General features: G+C 42.4%; 3 protein-coding genes across 3 annotated transcripts in view; 1 reads left to right on the plus strand and 2 right to left on the minus strand.

Annotated features, from left to right (window-relative positions):
* stpg2 (sperm-tail PG-rich repeat containing 2) overlaps positions 1–7,354 on the minus strand; it is a 51,024-nt gene extending 43,670 nt beyond the window's left edge. Inside the window, exons 1-6 of the mRNA XM_056593233.1 lie at positions 6,977–7,354; positions 6,777–6,886; positions 6,336–6,503; positions 4,901–5,074; positions 2,709–2,827; positions 1,734–1,845 (exon numbers count right to left, since the gene is read on the minus strand). Of these exons, the coding sequence (XP_056449208.1) occupies positions 1,734–1,845; positions 2,709–2,827; positions 4,901–5,074; positions 6,336–6,503; positions 6,777–6,886; positions 6,977–7,082 (789 nt within the window). The 5' untranslated portion in view covers positions 7,083–7,354. The remainder of the gene's footprint in view (positions 1–1,733; positions 1,846–2,708; positions 2,828–4,900; positions 5,075–6,335; positions 6,504–6,776; positions 6,887–6,976) is intronic.
* A 481-nt stretch (positions 7,355–7,835) lies between these two features.
* On the plus strand, positions 7,836–12,304 carry bri3bp (bri3 binding protein). The gene is made up of 3 exons (XM_056592532.1): positions 7,836–8,211; positions 8,670–8,772; positions 9,136–12,304. The coding sequence occupies exons 1-3, from the start codon at positions 8,029–8,031 to the stop codon at positions 9,558–9,560; spliced, it is 711 nt and encodes a 236-aa protein (XP_056448507.1). The 5' UTR covers positions 7,836–8,028; the 3' UTR covers positions 9,561–12,304.
* Positions 12,295–17,689, minus strand: wdr31 (WD repeat domain 31). The gene is made up of 10 exons (XM_056592531.1): positions 17,370–17,689; positions 16,805–16,864; positions 16,559–16,691; positions 16,344–16,418; positions 16,027–16,171; positions 15,716–15,816; positions 15,382–15,449; positions 14,897–15,038; positions 14,534–14,696; positions 12,295–14,085 (listed from the first exon to the last, which is right to left on the minus strand). Exons 2-10 carry the CDS (start codon positions 16,849–16,851, stop codon positions 13,898–13,900), a joined length of 1,062 nt encoding a protein of 353 aa, XP_056448506.1. The 5' UTR covers positions 16,852–16,864; positions 17,370–17,689; the 3' UTR covers positions 12,295–13,897.
* Between the last annotated feature and the right edge of the window lie 682 nt (positions 17,690–18,371).

Raw genomic sequence — 18,371 nt, forward strand, 5'->3', positions numbered from 1 at the left:
AGATCTTGCAAGCCATTGCAGTAACGAATGAGGCTGTGGAAAAGGGGGGCAAAAAGAGAAGATGAGAGAAGACGAGTAAAGAAAACCGAACAGAGAGGATGAAGACCTTGACAGGCAGGGCAGGTTCACCTAACCCCCCCCCCCCCCCCACCCCACCCCCGCCAGCTCCCCATAAAACGTAGCCAGGCGTTTCTCAAACTCTGCCTCACCCACTCAAAGCCAGCGAGCGGAGAGGAAAGGAGGAGGGCTCAGGTAGCCTTATCCTGGCTGCATGCTCAAGTTCATACACAGGTGAGTTACTCCCCACCACTCCTCCGTATACGGTGTATCAATGACTGAGTGACCGTGCGTGTGACCATGCGTGCGTGTGACCATGCGTGCGTGTGGGCACAGTTGTGCGTGCGGGCGCGGTAGTGCGTGCGGGTGCGGTTGTGCGTGCGGCTACTTCTGCAAAAAGCTTATGCTCTACTGCCCTCTAGGGGTGGTAAGGTAAACTAAATATTTACATCTTGAGTGCTGACATGACTTCAGAGCAGTATTTATATTAAGAATTCATATACTACTTACAATATTTAACAGCCCAGCACAAATTAGTGTTCTGCTCTGACAATGATGTGTGTTGGAAGGCATGTGAATGAGCCATAATAATAATAATAATAATCCTCCTACAAGATCATGAGATGGTTTGTCGGGTGTACTATGTCCTGCATACTATGTCTAACTTTATACTATTGAGTAGTTAAGCAGACATTCATCAAAGGGACTTGCATTGAATTGTAGATGTGCTTAATGAGCAGGGAGGATAAGGTTAGACATCTTGTGCAGGGACAGTTCACAGGTAATTCAAACCAAGATAATTGTGGCACCTCACACTCAATGGGAATAAGGAATTAGCTTTGGCCTTGGAAATCAGAATGCAGGCCCCATTTTTCCCCATTGGGTTTTCTGATGACTATATATGATGAATATGTCCACTATGATAAATAGCGTATATGCATAGATACTAGGGGTGTTACGATTCACCGAAACAAATCGGTATCTGGTTGGATTAACACAGATGCGACTACATCGATACGTAGGCCCCTGAATCCATTTAAAATGTCCAAGAATCTGTCGATCCGCAGCGATTTAACGTTGCAATTCGGTTGAGTGAAGCTTCGGCCTGATATCAAGACAGTCAACACATTTCATTCCGTTTCCATACGAATCCGGAAAATGAAACTTAAGGTAGCGGGCGGGTCCGCGTTTGTGTTTGTGTATATCTCCGCGCGCGCCCTGCGTCTCCGCATTATTTTAATTCATAGAAAATTATTGTGTTAACGTTAAACGAATATTAACTGTATCTATCAGATTGATCGCACCGGATCATTAGTACATTGCCTCGAATCGCATCGAATCGTTCCACATTAAAATGTATCGTCCCTGAATCGTATCTTAGCACATGTATCTAGATACGTATCGGATCGTCATATAAAGGAGAGATGCACACCCCTAATAGACACACTTTCTAGACATTTTCTGAACTGACCTTGCCACCCCGCCAAATATAGGTACTAGGTACAGACAAACACACACACACACACACACAGACACTTATACTTCAACAATTCATGGTTATACAGAGACGCACACGAGCTATGTGTGTGAGGGACCTAAGACAATACACGGTGACACAGAGGGATAAAACAAGACACTCAGGACCATACATTGATGCAGACAAACGTTGGCAGTACCTTCTTCTCCTCTTGTATCACCACCAGCTCATGGTAGCGAGGGAGGCTGGGCTCCAGCCTGCTCCTCTGCTCACTACGCAAGTTCACATTCTCATAGGTGGACCGCTGGACTCTGGGAGGGAGGGGAGGGGAGGGAAGGGAAGGGAAGGGAAGGGAAGGGAAGGAAGGAAGGAAGGAAGGAAGGAAGGAAGGAAGGAAGGAAGGAAGGAAGGAAGGAAGGAAGGAAGGAAGGAAGGAAGGAAGGAAATAAGGAAAGCATGAAAATAACCAGTTCAGGACAGCCACTATGAGATGAAATGGATGCTTTGCACTGCTGTCTTTTATAAAATAATTACCATGAGTGCATTCGACCCGAAATGCATACTCGCTTTTGAGTGTCTTCAATACTGTTATTTCTGCGTTTGTGTTGGTTGTGGGTATGTGTCTGCAGTGGCCCTCCCACGCTATTGGATTAGTTGTTGTTGATGCCTTTGTGAATAACGCTGCTCAATATTCTCAAAGTGCTTAGTAAGGCGCAGGCACGGCCTGGGCGAGGTGAGTGATGTCCAACATAATACCTTGGCTCCAGAAAGACCGGAGTAATATTTCATGCTGTCTGGACAGATCGTCTATTCCGCAAACTCTTCAATAAGACTATTTACTCTCCAATATTAGCTGCTTTCGGGCTTGTGTTACGCAAGCCTTATTGTTCCTTTATCACGGCTGCCAATATTCGTAAAAATACCAAAAACGACAAATATTACTATAATTATATGGGGTGGTGTGTCATCTGTTGATCCGTCCATTTTCTTTTTAATTGTGCTGTCCCAATATAAGTAACCGCAGGTGGAGATGACCGGCGAATACAAATATTTAAAAATAATGATCTGTTCAAATATGTGAGTGCACCAAAATAGACACCTTATTCACAGCTGAACACGTTTCCTGCTGTACGTTTCGAATGTGATTGGCTGTTGAAAGTGGTGTGGTACTCACTGGTCTAGTTTGTACTTTCCCGGACCTGGGCCCTCGGAAACCTTCACCTCCGCTCTCTTCCCGGTCATGTTCCCGAAATGGACGCCTTTATATTTGTGGACAGAACTCTCTTGCTCTGACTAGGATGTGAGAAAGAGAAAGAGAAAGAGAAAGCGAAAAAAGAAAGAGAAAGAGAGAATAAACGGCAAGACACCGGGGCTGAATGAAACAAGAAGTTCAGGCATGTCAGGGTCGGGCCGAGACCCTCCGTCTTCTCTTATCTCTCCCCCAGCTAAACATCAAGGCTTCGCTCCGGACCTATCAGGTCTACTCGCGCACCTTTCCTCCACAGTTGAAGGCCCTAGAAAGGCCATCAGAGTATAGGAGGAGGCAATTAGTGTCTCCACCGTGTTTTCAAGATACTAGCTTGTGGATGGCAGGGGAAAGATAGGAGAATACTCTTGAACGATCCTCCAAATGCAGAGGGTTTGTAGACCTTTCAGCTGGGCACTGCATGTTTTAAAGATAAGATGGGGAGCAGAAGGATGTTCCCTTGGACTGGAGAATATCGACACACCAGAGAAGTATAATATCACGGCGAACAAAGGAAAAATATCTGCAGTTACTTTTCAGTCCCCTTTATGGATAACGCATTATGGATTTTCTATGTAACTGTGAAAATAACAAAGAGGAGCAAAGCCATTATGTGTATTCTCCACAAGATATCGAAACTTGTTTGTAGACCATGAAGGTCATTTATTTTATGCTGGAAGCATTACAAGTTTCTAAATAAATGAATTATGGCAATTGACGTATCTTCCACATGGCAGCCCAAGTTTTCTCTTTGAAGCGCTTTGAGAACTTTGGAGCACTCTTTCTTTTTTCTCCTTATCCCGACTTAGAAAGTCATTGTTGAAAATATCTGAGCTTATGCCCTCTGGGATGTTTTGATCAGTTTTTGATAAGAACAAAGAGGGAACTGGTTTGTTGATGTGCCAAAAGAACTGGAAGCAGTTTGGCATCAGCATTTGGAGTCTCCGACAAACACAAATTGAACAAGCTTAAGCCATAACACAGATGACATTGAGCTCAGCACTCACACAACTGTCTAGTGATGTCATCAAGGAGGGCTTTAAAAACAAACCAACAAAAACGGTGCTTGGGGTACAAACACTGTCTTTCCACTTTGATTAAATGGCACAAAGGGACTTTCAAAATTCCTCTGAAAATGTCCAAGTACATTTGAGTCTGCAGATGTGGCGGTTGGCATTTCTCCAAGTTACCTCAGAATTCCCCCTCATGCCATGACCTCACAGCCCCAAAAAGACCACTAAGATGTTTTCATCTAACCTGCGGGGGTCATGAATCTAATTGATTCAATATGTCTTCTGAGGTATTTCTTCTACCATTCCTCACCGGCACTCATTTAAATAGTTTCTGAAGGCTGTCAGCTGTGCTGTCACTGCCAACCCACAGACTGCCAACTAGTGGTTCCATTTTGTCAGTCAATACACAGAGAAATATTTATGTGGATAGTTTACTCAGCTAAATCTGTTTATTCATAATAACAATTAGGCTTTTAGTAGAGGCTTTAATGCCCAATGATTGAGAGGAGAGGCAGAAAACAATTACATATTGATGATGTGCACGATATAATGTACTTGCACACAAAAGGTGGATTCAAACCAAGCAGAAAATAAATGGAATCGAGAAACTAGCAGGACAGTATTGATGCAGGCGTTGGGAGCTCCGAAGTCACGGCCCCCACTTCCTCCCCGCCTGCACGTTGACTCAACCTCGGCCCACCACTCAAGGACACCTCTACTTCTCCCCCTGGTCATTAAGCATTGAATAATAGCTTCATCCAGGGCATTTTTATGTGAATATTCAAATATGGCTTAACGAAAAATTCCTAATGGCCCTCTTTGTTGCCGTGTATAATGGGTGAGCGTCGTTGTGCTGTGAGTTTTTTAAGTGGCCCCGCATTCATTAGCTATGGAAATAAGTTGGGAGGGTTCAAAAGATGTGCATTAGATCTGCCTGCCACTAATGGACCACATCTCATGGGCAGAGTAGGTGCTCTCAGACAGACACCCACAGTAATGTATCCTCTGGTAAATTCTCTCACACACTAAATAACTGTGCGTGTGTTTGTGTGAGTGCGTGTGTGATTAGTGCATTTGTGTCTGCGAAGGTGATATGTGCTGCAGTACCAGCAGTGGGTTGTAGAAGGCCGGGCCCAGGGTGACGTCTCTGGCCGGGGGCGGCTGCTTACAGAGCGCGCCCATCGAGTCGTGCTGGTAGCCATAGGCCTGGCCCGGGGATGGGATAGACGGGATGCCTGCCTGGGAGCCCAGTCGCACCTGGTTGGGGACTGCCTGCAGACCCTGCAAAGACCGAGAGAGGGGAAGAGAAACAGGGAGCGAGAGACCGGAAGATCAGACAGAAAGTAAAAGAAAGGGAACTTGTCGAAAAAGGATCAAAACAAATACATCCATTACAATATCAGCTTCTTGTGTTAGTCCTGACATGATATCACTAAGATATATAAGATAACATTTCTCAAATTATCTATTTTAAACTGCATTATGTGAAAACGTCTTCCAATAGAAGAGCCTTTTTACAAGCGTCGCTTAGGTCTCAATGGTAGCTGAGCCAGAGCTCTAAATGTTAATTTGATATAAGAGGTTATCAGTCCCTTGGCCACTGCCCTTGGTGACTCATTCTAGTCAGCCAGCGAAAAGGGGCTGAAAACCGCCAACAGAACTTTTGCAAAAAACCACTTAATATAGACACTTCCTTCACTGCCCTGCACTCTGCCTTGTTTGGGGTACAAGCAGCAAAGTTTGAATCCTGATTAGAGGATTATGAACAAGGTGAACATGACATCTGACATTCTGTCATTGCCACTCATTTAAGAAACACAACATTGAACAGCACCTGAAATTCATCAGGCAATCAACATTCCTGCTCATTAGTTTCCAAGAATCTGACTGCCAAGACACAGTATGGTATTAAGGGGAACTTCTTCTTTAACCATTTTTCATTTATAATGAACTCTGTCATATTTATATTTCTTTCGTCAGTGTTCTTGAATACAAAGGTTTAATTTCCCCAGAATTTCAAAGATTTTTCAGGCATATAAGTTTTAAGAAAACCCTTAATTTACTTGAGAAATGTGTTATTGGAGGTTTCTGGATGTTGAATGCTTATCAATAGACATTTTGACCATGTGAATGAGGCTGCAATTCAGGTTTATCAGTGGCTCAATGCGATAATGCCTTCAACAGGTGATCCTTGGGTTGAGAGTTCGAATCCCAATTATAGCATGCTGAACATGACATTCGGCCATTGCTTTGCAGCTCACCTGAAAGCCGAGGCACAGTATTGCATTAAGTGGAACGTCTTCATCACATCTTTCCTTCATAATTATTTCTCATATTTATATATCTTGCATTAGTGTGTTCTTGACTTTTAATTTTGCGCTTGTTATTTTTTTACTTGCATTAGCATTAGCTTCAGTCAAGTCCCCTCTAGTATTTTCTTTTGGGGAACTCCACAAGCTTTTCAGAAGGAACAGAAGAGGGATCCCTCCTTCCTGCGATGGTTAGCAATCAGCTTCTATTAGCGTTACTTAATATTGCATACCGAACTATTAAGGCCCTTCCTAGCCAGCCTCTCTTTGGCTGACTTGGCTCTTAGCAGGTTCCCCGAGGCTGGCAGTACATTGTAGGCCCCAGGGCCCGGGCCCTCCGGAAGCTGCTCCTGAAAGCGCCTGGTGCGGTTCTGGAGAGTCTGACCACCCTGGATCTTGGACTGTAGGGAAAGGAAAGACGCCAGATAAGAGGGACGCTCATGAGACAGTGTTTTTTATTTTACATTGGTCACTATTTTCTTTAAAAACGTTTTAAAACGTCTGTATTGCTGTAATATGTGAAATTTGCTGATATTTAGAAACGTTAATGAGAACGGATGTTCTTAAGGAGCATTACTAAACTGCGAACTGTGAAACTGTTTCAAACTACTGATACAATGGAATTATCCGTTGTAATGACGCTAGAGACGTACAAGTGTGAACTGATAGCCTACCTTAAACTGTGAGCAGTCATACTGTCCAGGTCCAGGAAAGAATATGCAGTCACTGGACATGCTGAACGCGGAACCTCTGTCGGCCAGGGAAAGGAATGGGGCAAAGCAATCTGGGGACAATTGTAATAGTCAAGTGGATTCTTACAACATTATATAACAACTTCAAATACATTTGTATCCACCGAAACAGCAAATAATACCTGATTTAGCATGTTTGTTTGGGATAACGTCGTATGACCCTGGTCCGACTTCGGCAGGTGTACTGCCCACGGTGGAGAACGTTACTCTTTGAGCACGTCCATACATGTTGATTACTAGGCTTCGAGTTAATTGATTAATGGATTAATGCATCGCTAAAACGACTGTCTTCTTTCTTTTTCTGATCTCTATCGAATACATTCGTCCACTGTCTCTCTCTCTCTCACTGGGCGCTATGTTACTTTGTGAGCGTCGTTGCTTGGACACGCTGCATAATGTCCGTACTAACGCGCGGCGTGTATATAACATTGTACCACTGCACACGTGGAAATAAAACAATGAACCCATGACCAATTATTTAATAAATGTATGTTGCTGGTTTGTTATTTGATTGTCCAGAAAGACCAAATGATGAATAACATTTTGGGATTCCTAAACAGGTTTAGAAGTTGTGACATGTTCTAAATGGCTCAATACCGCCACCTGGCGACAGAGAATAGTCCATATATGCCAAATAGACATATCATTATGACTACATTTTAATGTAATAATGATATATTTTAAAATCATCCTTGAAAACTAAACAAATAATGTGCATTTTTTGAATATATCAAATTACTTATTTTACAGTAATGCATACGAACTACTTAATAATTTAGTAAACGTGATGATTTAAAGTGATTACAATGGGAATATAATGGGAGCGGAGGGGGGGGGGTAAGATCCAAGGCTAATAAAGACCCATGTTGTTTGAAAGATTATCTTTTGTGACCTAATTTAAAACGAGGGCGTTTAAAGCTGAAGGATAAAAATCATGAAAGGTTGAAGTTGAAAATAAATTCTGAAGTGACGCCATGCCGATAGGGGGGCACAGTGGACTTGAGGAGCGTGACGGGCCAACCGTATCCCTCGAAGAAGACCCTGTTGCTAGCATCACATCCTTTCCTGCTGTCATCTGCTTCCTCTGTGTCATCGGGCCAACTGCTTTCCATTCATTTATTTCCAATCACTTACACGAAATCCTTACTCCATTAGTCGTTGACTACTCTGTAATATGAAGGGGTTAAAGATCGTGACCGTGCTGTCGTGTGTGTTGGTGTCTTTGTTCTGTGTGGCGGAGGCTGCAAGGAACAGGAAAGACTCCAGCAACCAGAACAGCTTCCGCCGGGCGGCGAACGGTATCTACCAGACCCTCAGCAATGTATTCGGCGAAGAAAATATTCGAGGATTGTACAAGGTTGGTAAAATGTGCATCCAACAATAATCGAGACCATGTGACCGATTATAAGTAAGCAGTGAGGGAGGTTTTCAGTTACTGAATGGGAGTAGGTCAGTGGACACTCATCTACGGTTGCCATTTTGAGGTTAATCTTGACATCCCGCTCAAGCAACGCTAAAACAATTTTTTAACTATTTGAATTAAAAATAAAACGAACATATTTTATTGGTTTTATTGCCCAAAACACAGAAACTCGGCTTTATGACGTAGTTTACACACGGCGCAAGCCCATTGGCCATGACGGCAGCAGTTATATTTTGTTGTCCAAAACATCCTATGGGGAAATTGTGACATGTTTGTTCACTAACTGCCCCCAATAGCTCTACCTCATTGCCACAACACTAATTGAAAAAACTGTCTCCCACAACGAAGTACTGAAAATTGCATTTACTTAATTACATGCATCTTTCTTTCAGTTTTTCTCCAAGACAACCGAACGTTTTGTCCATGGAGTTGACGGCTTTGTCGACTCTATCTGGAAGATTTGGACAGATCTGCTGGATGTCATGGGCATCGATGGTACGTTTATGTTAAAATTATTATGCATAATTATTAACTTAGCAAATTATTGTTCTTAGGATCTCAGATATACCACAAGGTGTGATGTTGATTAGCCATTACATTCCTTATCAACCTACCTAGTACTCAGTGTACTATCTGCCATAGATGAACGATGGGTGAGGGCTATATAAAAATAAAGGAATCCTAAATCTAGAATTCCTACTGTGAGAATGTTTTTAACAGACCGTGTGGTGTGTTTTAGTGTCCAGATAAAAGTTCTGATATAGATTTAAAAGAGCCCTTCATAGTGAAATGATGTCCCTTTCTTAAATGTCTATTTGAAAGGCTGCTCCATGACTCACCTTGCCTTGCCTTTCCCAGCCTCCAACATGAGCCACTACTTCAGCCCCACCTCGCTGACCAACTCCCCGGCCCGCGCCCTGCTGCTGGTGGCCGCCGTGCTGCTGGCCTACTGGTGCCTGTCCCTCTTCCTGAGCGGCCTCTACTACCTGCTGCACTCGGTGTTCGGCCGCTTCTTCTGGGCGGTGCGCGTGTTCCTCTTCGCCATGGCCTGCCTCTACATCCTGCAGAAGTTCGAGGGGGACCCGGAGCGCGCCGTGCTGCCGCTGTGCTTCGTCATGGCGGTGTACTTCATGACGGGGCCCGTGGGCGCCTTCTGGCGCCGCGGCGGCGGCGGGGCTGGCTCCCTGGAGGAGAAGATCGACCAGCTGGACACCCAGGTCAGGCTGCTCAACATCAGGCTGTGTCGCATCATGGAAAGCATGGACCGATCAGCGGAGAAGTAGAGGGGGGGGATGTGCTGGGGGGGTTGGCGCGGGGGATTCTGGGGGTGATAGTTTGGGAGTTCCCATGGGCACATTTGACGGCAATAACTTGGTGTTGACACTGCTGTTCTTGAGTTTTGGTGAAATCTCCATTCGAAACGATGACGAACGATAGTTTAGGCAAATGTCACAAAATAATAGGTATAGCTTTCAGTTTATTTACACCTGGCACTCTATTTATATCGAGTATTTTGACTGAAATGTTTCTAAGGTTAGGTCCATCTGCAGTACAAGGTATTAATAACACATTTTCCTTTTGAAACTGATTTGTCAACAGTTTTGCTTCAGAAAAAACTCTCAATCTGGTATGCATCGTGACACTTGGAATAGATCCAGGTTTGTAATAACGACAACATATTATCTGAAGTTGGTTTCCTTTTAAATTATTGTGAATATCCCCTAGGTCCTGAATGTTTTTATCAACTTTGTCTTTCCCTTTTGGAAAGTGTGTGTGTGTGTGTGTGTGGTTACCCAACCATCTTTCTTACCATTCCCATCGAGCTCTCATGTCTGACAATTCCATTTTATTGACCCTCTCGGTTCCGTTTTAACTGTTAATGCCACAGAATATTGGGACATTAGCTTCCATAAGAGCAGGTATCAGGAACCCCTTTTTCTTACTGCATTTACTGGTATTTTGTACAAGTTCTCACGCAGGTTACACATGTAATTGGGTGCATTGTTGGGATATGGGTGTGGTCACTGTTTGAACTTTAGACAGGCACTGGATAAGACAAACTAATGGAAATGACACAAGGCAACGCTATCTCAGGGACATAAGCATAATATTAAATACAAAAATACAATTGGATATGTCAAATGTCATCTGGATTTAATATCCTAAATATACAGCGGTTGAGGGGGAAACGATGTGTCGAGTAGGAAGAATGGGAGAGTTGACTAGGCTTCACATGTACCAAGGGATAGTGCTCATGGTGTTACCATTGCATACCAACGCATTTTTCAACATACTCTTTTGTGTCCTGAAAAACTAGCATGGCCTTTTTATTGATGTCCAAATGTCTTTCTACTACCTTTTGAGTTGACCTAATAGTTAAAGCTGATGGGTTTTCAAATTAAGTTATCAATAACAACCAGATGGATTGATATTATTGAGTCAGCGATATCCATTGGTGGTCAGATATTGTACGTGGAATTTAGTTGTCATTTTTTTTCCGGAAACATTGTGATCGTGAACACATCTCATTCTCATTTAATCATTCCTGGACTTGAATATTAGTTAAATGGATTAGCTTTAAAATTGTGAAACAACAGCCTATTATTTTTCTAATATATTTTCTGTAAAACTGTTTAAATAACCTGCGTGACATTTTTGTGGAAACGACTACCAAAACTTTTTTCGTTTTGGTTCATCACATCTGCCTTTTATTTAATTTTGTATTGTTTTGGCCTTCATTCTTCACAGTACTGTATTTTTTATGGATTTTTTTTTTTTTTTTTTTGGTTCCAATTGAGACGCACACGATAATGTCTAGTTGCTGTGTTTTGGTTTTTCTTGCATACCACCTCTTGTGTTCTTTGTAATGATCTCTATTAACCCTGACTGCCCATTGCACTATTTTAAATAACTATCTTTTACAATATCTATTTCTTTAACTTGTGTTGATGGTGTTGTCGGCAAAGATTGAAATACTTGCCTGACCCTAGCGCTGTGTTATTCAGATATGTAATATATATATTCTTGTCAACTTTTATTGTAGAACATGTTGAATATTCAGATTTATTTTCCAGCATGAGATGCTGAAGCCAGAGAATGTCTGTGATATGAAGGTCAAATCGGTTTAATGAATGCGGTATGCTAGTCTCTAATATTTCCTTGGTGTCTGGACACCAAGACCATATTGGTGTCTGGACACCAAGACCATATTGGTGTCTGGACACCAAGACCATATTGGTGTCTGGACACCAAGACCATATTGGTGTCTGGACACCAAGACCATATTGGTGTCTGGACACCAAGACCATATTGGTGTCCGGACACCAAGACCATATTGGTGTCCGGACACCAAGACCATATTGGTGTCCGGACACCAAGACCATATTGGTGTCTGGACACCAAGACCATATTGGTGTCCGGACACCAAGACCATATTGGTGTCCAGACCAATATTGCCCAGTATATCAGCGCTTCAGCTTATTGGAACAACTTCTCTTAAGAACATCAAACCACGATAGCCACGCAGAGTGCCTCGTGGGGATAATGTAATGGGGCCTAGAATTAAATAGATAAGGAATTTGATATTCCAAAAAGGGGTGCTTCCAATCAAAAGTACATTTTTAATTATTTGTGGCAGAGGCTGCAAAGTAATAAGCAGGGTGTAACAACTCAAGAATCCTGTTAATCCGCAAAAAAATCATGTAAGCCGTTTTGGTTTTCTGAACTAAGTCTTCACTTCAATTAAGCAGTTTATTTTCTGGCCGTTGTTTGGGTTTTCATGTTCTCTGATGTTGTTAGCTTTTTGAGTGTATGCATGGTTAAGTTATTTGCTGAGTGTCGTGTTCATTCCTCCAAAATTCAGAATTTCCTCTATGAATTATTGACAGGAGCACCAAACGGGTCTCCCTGTTGTCTACTTTATGAGTTTGTCTGAATCTGTAATAGAGTAAAGTTTTGGGAAAAAAAAAGTTGTCTTACAGTGCAAATGAGGTCCAGATGTGAATGAATTAAACTTTATCACCACTGAGTTCCTTGTTTTTATTTTGTTCAAGTTAAACGCATTGTTTAGGGCAAAGCCCACATTCAAATCATGTAGGGAAATGAGAATCAGATAAAACACCAGTACATTGAGGAAATAAGTTTTAAAAATCATAAAAACGTTTATTTTTGTATCAAATGCTGATTTACACGTAGACAAGACATTTCCTGAGCAAGATATTTTAGAAAAATAGTCTTATATTACAAGTAGACTCTATACATAAATACAACTAACTAGGATTACATCCTGCTCGTTAATATAGATCTCTTGATTATCATTGCACATTGTCTAGTTTAAAACATTACAACCATAACCCTAAAAGGTCAGTACACACAGTGCTAATTGATGCCCTCTGACACAGTCAAAAATTGTGTCCACACGCATCCAGAAATACATCACTCATAGCAGTTACAATGTAGCCCTAATGCACATTAGGAGGTCATTATAACTTAGTACATTTTTGAAGAAGTTGAGATTGTTCTACCAAAAACACATAGAAGCACATTCAGATGGCTAGTAGTGCTTGCACAGTTCTCGGCACACAGAATCCAAGTCAGAGAGTTGAATACTTTACTAGGACTAATATGTAGAGTGCTTTCTGTTGGTCTACACAATGTGTACGATAACTATGGCATTAGACTAGGAGAGGATGCCAGTTATCATTGGCCAGCATCTGTTCTGCTCCAGTCCCTCCTACTACAAAAATGCAATTTCTGATTTTTCCTTCACGTGAGCTGTCAGTTATTGGTCCCTTGGGCAAGAATAAGAAGAAGAGGAGGAAACCAACACAGACAGTGTTGATGTTTTTCTAAGTTATTTGACCAAGCAATGTATGAAACATTTAACAGAAACGGATATCCTTCCCTCTCTCTAATCAGTTAACCACTAAACCTGTGTAGCAAATGGATATTACTTCATCGAGGTCCCTTCTCTCTGAATGTTAAGGATTTTAATACATTTACCCTAAAATTACTGAAATATCTTTTTCTTTTTCATTAAACATTAACATTAACAAGAAGAATGTTTCTGAGATTCACCAAAAACCCATATTCTAACCATTGTAAATCTATGGAAAAGTGTGCGTTGATATGTGCTGATGAAACTACAGATTTCACATCTGTGATGAAATGGCAGTGGGGGCTACAGGCTTTTCATGATGACTACATGAAATATACTGTTTAGCGTGTTGGCTTATCCTCGTTTTTGTGAGATTACATAACTAAATCCAAGTCATCGAACATGACATTACGACCATAAATAATATTGATTGGCGACTCCCTTGTACTTGCCACTCAAATCCCGAAGTTGCAACTTCCCCTATAGTTCACATTAAGAAACCAAATTGCCCGAACCAAATTTAAAATTGGCAGCAAGAGATTAACGGCTTTGAATAAACACTGGAGCAAAACAAAATGGACGTCATGTTCAAAGCATTAGCTTTCCTTCCCACCAACCTGCCAAATTGTCACAACTCCATCAGTAATTTAAACTTCTTTCATGAAAAATCAAAAAATCCTTCAAAGACAAATAAAAAAAACAATCAACATTAAAAATCATTCTACCAGGTGGTGCGAGTTTGTACTAAAAGCGAGCGACTACTTTTATGTCCAATGCCGAACCGCCAGGGCCAGAACCCTGACCCGAAACCTCGTCCACCTGAATGAAGTGGATCCCAGTGTTGAAGCTGGCACACAGTAGGCTGCTGGGGTCGCTGGGAGCCAGAGACACCAGGGGGCCGGCGCCGTCCAGCGTCAATGTTCCCATGCAGGCTGGAGGGGGACCAGGAACAGAGGGATATGGAGAATGTTAAAGCCAGCACTTTATGGGCCCGTGACCACTTTTAGATCTGGAAATTCATGCGACCCCAACTTCTTATGTTTTGTGCTAATGATTTACTTTTACACACTAATAGGCTTTTCACACAAGCACTGTGAGCCAGACATTGCCCAGATATAATTCTCGCAATCTTCAATGTGTTCTTAACCAAACACTGATTCTCCAGAGTTTATCTGGAGGTCGTGTAAAAGGCAGTATCAATCATAAGGCAAGCCTGTTTGCACATACAGTACTATTTTAAAAGATCTTAATAAAAAGAAACATAGCATGTAAATCACGACTCTCACATGACCACATATGCATTGTTAGGTGACCCAAAACGGGTCCAAAGCCCCATGTCTGGAAACACTTGGCTTCACGCTTCTACGGGTGGCTATTTACCGGCAGTGTTCTGATCCCAGATTTTGAGGGAGCCGTCATGGGAGGAGGTGGCCACCCGGGATATGCCAGAGGGACCAGTAGGCAGAAACACACAGCATGCGGTGGTCTGGATGTGCCCCCTGTATTCCACCACCTTACACCCAGGCTGACGTAGATCCCACAGCTAGAATGACGGCACAAACATTCATAACAACGGATCAATATTATTCATCCTGCATGACAGAACAGAATCACTGTGGAGATTTCACAGAACGCTTTCACGTGCGTTTACATGACAATGTGTTTTTTCTTGGCGTATCCGTCACGTTTGCCTCAGACGTGCTTTCAATGTGCTAGATGCATTGCTAGAATGTGTGCTCTTACCGTAGCCTCACACCCTTGGCCCCCGAAGCCGTTGCTGCTGGACACCAGGTAGTTTCCGTTGGGACAAACGTCACAGTGGGTCTGGATGTATTGTTTGGCTGGAAATGTGTTGGTCACCTGCCAGGAACGGCTGTCCCAAACCCTGCATTCATCGATGCATGCGCACATTTACAACTCAACCCGTTCACTGATAATAATGATGTGTACAGGCCTACAAAAAAACAAAGATCAACTATAACTCCTCCAACTCATCATCCTGTAGGCCCTCAAATCATACTATATGTGCATACCTATGCATTCATCTATATACGCCTTGATATCAGTCATGTGACACATCTTTCTGTTCCCACTGGCCCTTTGAGTGCCTAGGATTTAAGTGTAATGTTCCTCATTTGGGCTTATAATGTCCTCGGAGGCTGTATATAGGGATGAGTTACTTGAAAATTATACCGATTAAGTGAAGTAGTAATTGACTCTTACGGTACCTGATAGTTTTGTCCTCTGAACTCTGGACTAATGACGAGCTTCCTGGTACCCAACACACATGAGTCACCTGTTAACAAACAACAGAAAGATACAGTGTCACACCAACAAGTAACAGAAATGGAAGAATTATACTTTATTTGTATTTTTAGCTATTAATTATAATTGAGAATATCCCACATCTGATGTGCAAGTCGATATGCCTATTTGGACAAACTAAATAAGCATGATGATAATGATGATTATGATAATGATGATACAATATATTACTAGTACTCAACACCAATAGGATTTGCTTTTATATTGTTTCTATTTTAAAACAAATTAATTTCTCACCAGATTTCTGGAGATGTTGAGCCTTTGCTCACATTGGCCAGATTCAATGTCCCACAGACACATCCAGTTGTCACGGGAACCACTGCACAGCTTCCTCCCTTCTGCACGGCGATACACACCACCACAGGTCAGGGTTAGTAAGCTGTTCATTACAGATTTGGACCCTAGTTATCTCCGGGGGACACGACAGACAAGTTTGCATTAATTGGCTGGTGTGTGTGTGTGTGTGTGTGTGTGTGTGTGTGTGTGTGTGTGTGTGTGTGTGTGTGTGTGTGTGTGTGTGTGTGTGTGTGTGTGTGTGTGTACTGTACCAGGGCTGACAGCAAGTCCATTGACCACCAATTCATGACCACAGAACTCCTGAATGGGTTCGTCCCCTTGGTCCAGATCCCACATTAACACACTCTTATCCCGGGAGGCACTGAAGATCCATGTGCTACCCGCATAACACTGAACCTGGAGAACAGAGGAGACAAGGAAAGGATGAAAAGAGAGAAAAGAGGCGCAAGGAGAGAAACTCAGATGCTAAATAGCAATGAGTATTAATACAATGAATGCATTCAAATGAAATGACAAGCATACACAATGTGTTGACAGGTACCCACAAGTACTGATATAGTATCGTTACCTTGGTAACCTCTCGGGTGTGACCCTGGAACGACTGACACATCCGTCCTTGTTTCCAGTCGTACACAACCACTGCCTGAAGGGAGTGAAAAAGGTCATGCAAATCATCGTGCATTGCACACACATAAAACACACTGCCAGACCTCTACGTACTGATGAAACTACTTGTGAACAGGTGCCGTTGTTTTGTAGTAGCTAGTCATTTTATTGTGTTACCTGGTCACTCCCTCCAGACACACACAGATCTGGGCTGAGATTTGTGACAGTATTGATGGATCCCTGATGAGCAAGTTCATATTGCAAGACTTGACTGTCAGTCGAGTTATCTGCTGCACCCCTCTGAGACGCCCTGCACAAGAAAACAATCCCACCCACCCACCCACCCACACACCTCTATAAGTACCGGTTTAAGTCAACATAAACATAACGCCTATTCAAGAAAGACTATTATTGTTTACTTACCTGTACAGTTGTGACCTCTTTCTGAACTTGCTCTGTAGTTTGCCCATGTCAGCAACCCCACTAATAAAACACAAGCAGAGTGAAACCCTGAGTGAATCATCTTGAGTATAAATTCGCACGAAAATGATACGTCAAAATTAGACGTTAGTCATTTGGGTTAGTGATCAATTGCTTTTGTCTAATACCAAACATGCTTAGCAATGTCTGCTAAATTCATGGCTAAATTCCCTAAAATATGTAACGGCCAAAGCTTGCATAAGGGTCTGGCCCGCAGCCGCCGTGCACGGGCAGATTAAACCAAACTGCGTGCAGCCACACACACGCGCAAACTCGCCAGACAAATGACAGGAAAGAGGAGACTGAAATCCAATTAGGGCAGCATCCTTACTGTCACATGCAATTAGTCACACAAACAACCCCCTAGGAAAAATGCCTGCTATACATCCATGCATTGAGCCAGAATACACACGCTCACGCAAACACAAGGGAAAATAGGTGTTCCGTTTAATGTTAGAAAGGGGGAGGAGGCATAGTTCATGACGGACATTATAAGGCAGGTTCTTACCAGTCACAAGTAACGTTAGATGTAGTTGCAGGGAAGCTACAAGTTGCTAGCTTGCATGCTAATTAATCTCGCTTTGGTCTCTCATGCCCAGGGAGCGCAACAAAAAAGTAGCAAAGAAACTTGAAGGAAACGAAACACGTGTTCATCTCCGATAACTTCATGATGACACATTCACACAACATTAATTGTCGTAAAGCAAATGGTTAGAGAGTAACGCGACTCGTCCTGCAGGGCGGTGGCATAGCGACGCTTCCATCGCAACCAGGGCGTGGTCTTGGATCACATGGTAACTAACAACAGGAAATCTAGCCAGGAGATGGATCCTTCAAAGTAAAAGTTACCAACTTCTCCAGGATTGATTGCGCAGCCTGTGGGTTGAGTCATTCACTGCCTTTAAAGGAAGGTGGTACTAGGCAGCCCTAACTAGGAAGCCTTTTTTATGTTTCTTGCATTCTTGACTACACTGTATTCTATGGTTACAGTATCTGAAGTATGGACAATTGGTAGCATTGTACCAGCTGTGTTTCTTGATAGGTCCATGATAGTAATTTGTACCCCACTTTCTATAATACTTCCCAGAGCCAGAGAGAGAATTTTCTCTATCACTCTGATACTTACTTCTTGTTAATGGATCATCATGGAAGTATATATTTCATTTACCTATTGTATCTAATCTATTTAAACCTCCTAAACGTTGTTAACGGTATACTAAAAATAAATCTTTGATTCTAAAATGATTTGATGAATTGATTCTAGAAATGTATCTAGGCTACAATCATAGGGTACACTGCTGGATTCGATAGGATGGTATTGTTTTCGGATTAAGGTTAATAAGATTACTAAAGAAATGAATAAAGTCGCTATGATGACTGCCAAAAATAAAAGAGATAATGGAATACATCATGGTGATTGAAACTGTCTCTACTTTGCACAAAGTTGCTGAAGCCCTCGGGTGCCCCCATTTCTAATCTAATTGGGCCACTTAGCTGGGTTACCATTAAC

Source organism: Gadus chalcogrammus, chromosome 6 (assembly GCF_026213295.1).
Source record: "Gadus chalcogrammus isolate NIFS_2021 chromosome 6, NIFS_Gcha_1.0, whole genome shotgun sequence".
NCBI lineage: Eukaryota > Metazoa > Chordata > Actinopteri > Gadiformes > Gadidae > Gadus > Gadus chalcogrammus.

Coding starts and splice junctions, on each gene's coding strand:
- wdr31 (XM_056592531.1), bottom strand. CDS start 16,851: ATGGGCAAACTACAGAGCAAGTTCAGAAAGAGGTCACAACTGTACAG. Junction 16,172..16,343: donor ACACCCGAGAGGTTACCAAG/GTAACGATACTA, acceptor TCTGTTCTCCAG/GTTCAGTGTTATGCGGGTAG. Junction 14,697..14,896: donor GCCAAGGGTGTGAGGCTACG/GTAAGAGCACAC, acceptor CCGTCATTCTAG/CTGTGGGATCTACGTCAGCC.
- bri3bp (XM_056592532.1), top strand. CDS start 8,029: ATGAAGGGGTTAAAGATCGTGACCGTGCTGTCGTGTGTGTTGGTGTCT. Junction 8,212..8,669: donor ATATTCGAGGATTGTACAAG/GTTGGTAAAATG, acceptor TCTTTCTTTCAG/TTTTTCTCCAAGACAACCGA. Junction 8,773..9,135: donor GGATGTCATGGGCATCGATG/GTACGTTTATGT, acceptor TGCCTTTCCCAG/CCTCCAACATGAGCCACTAC.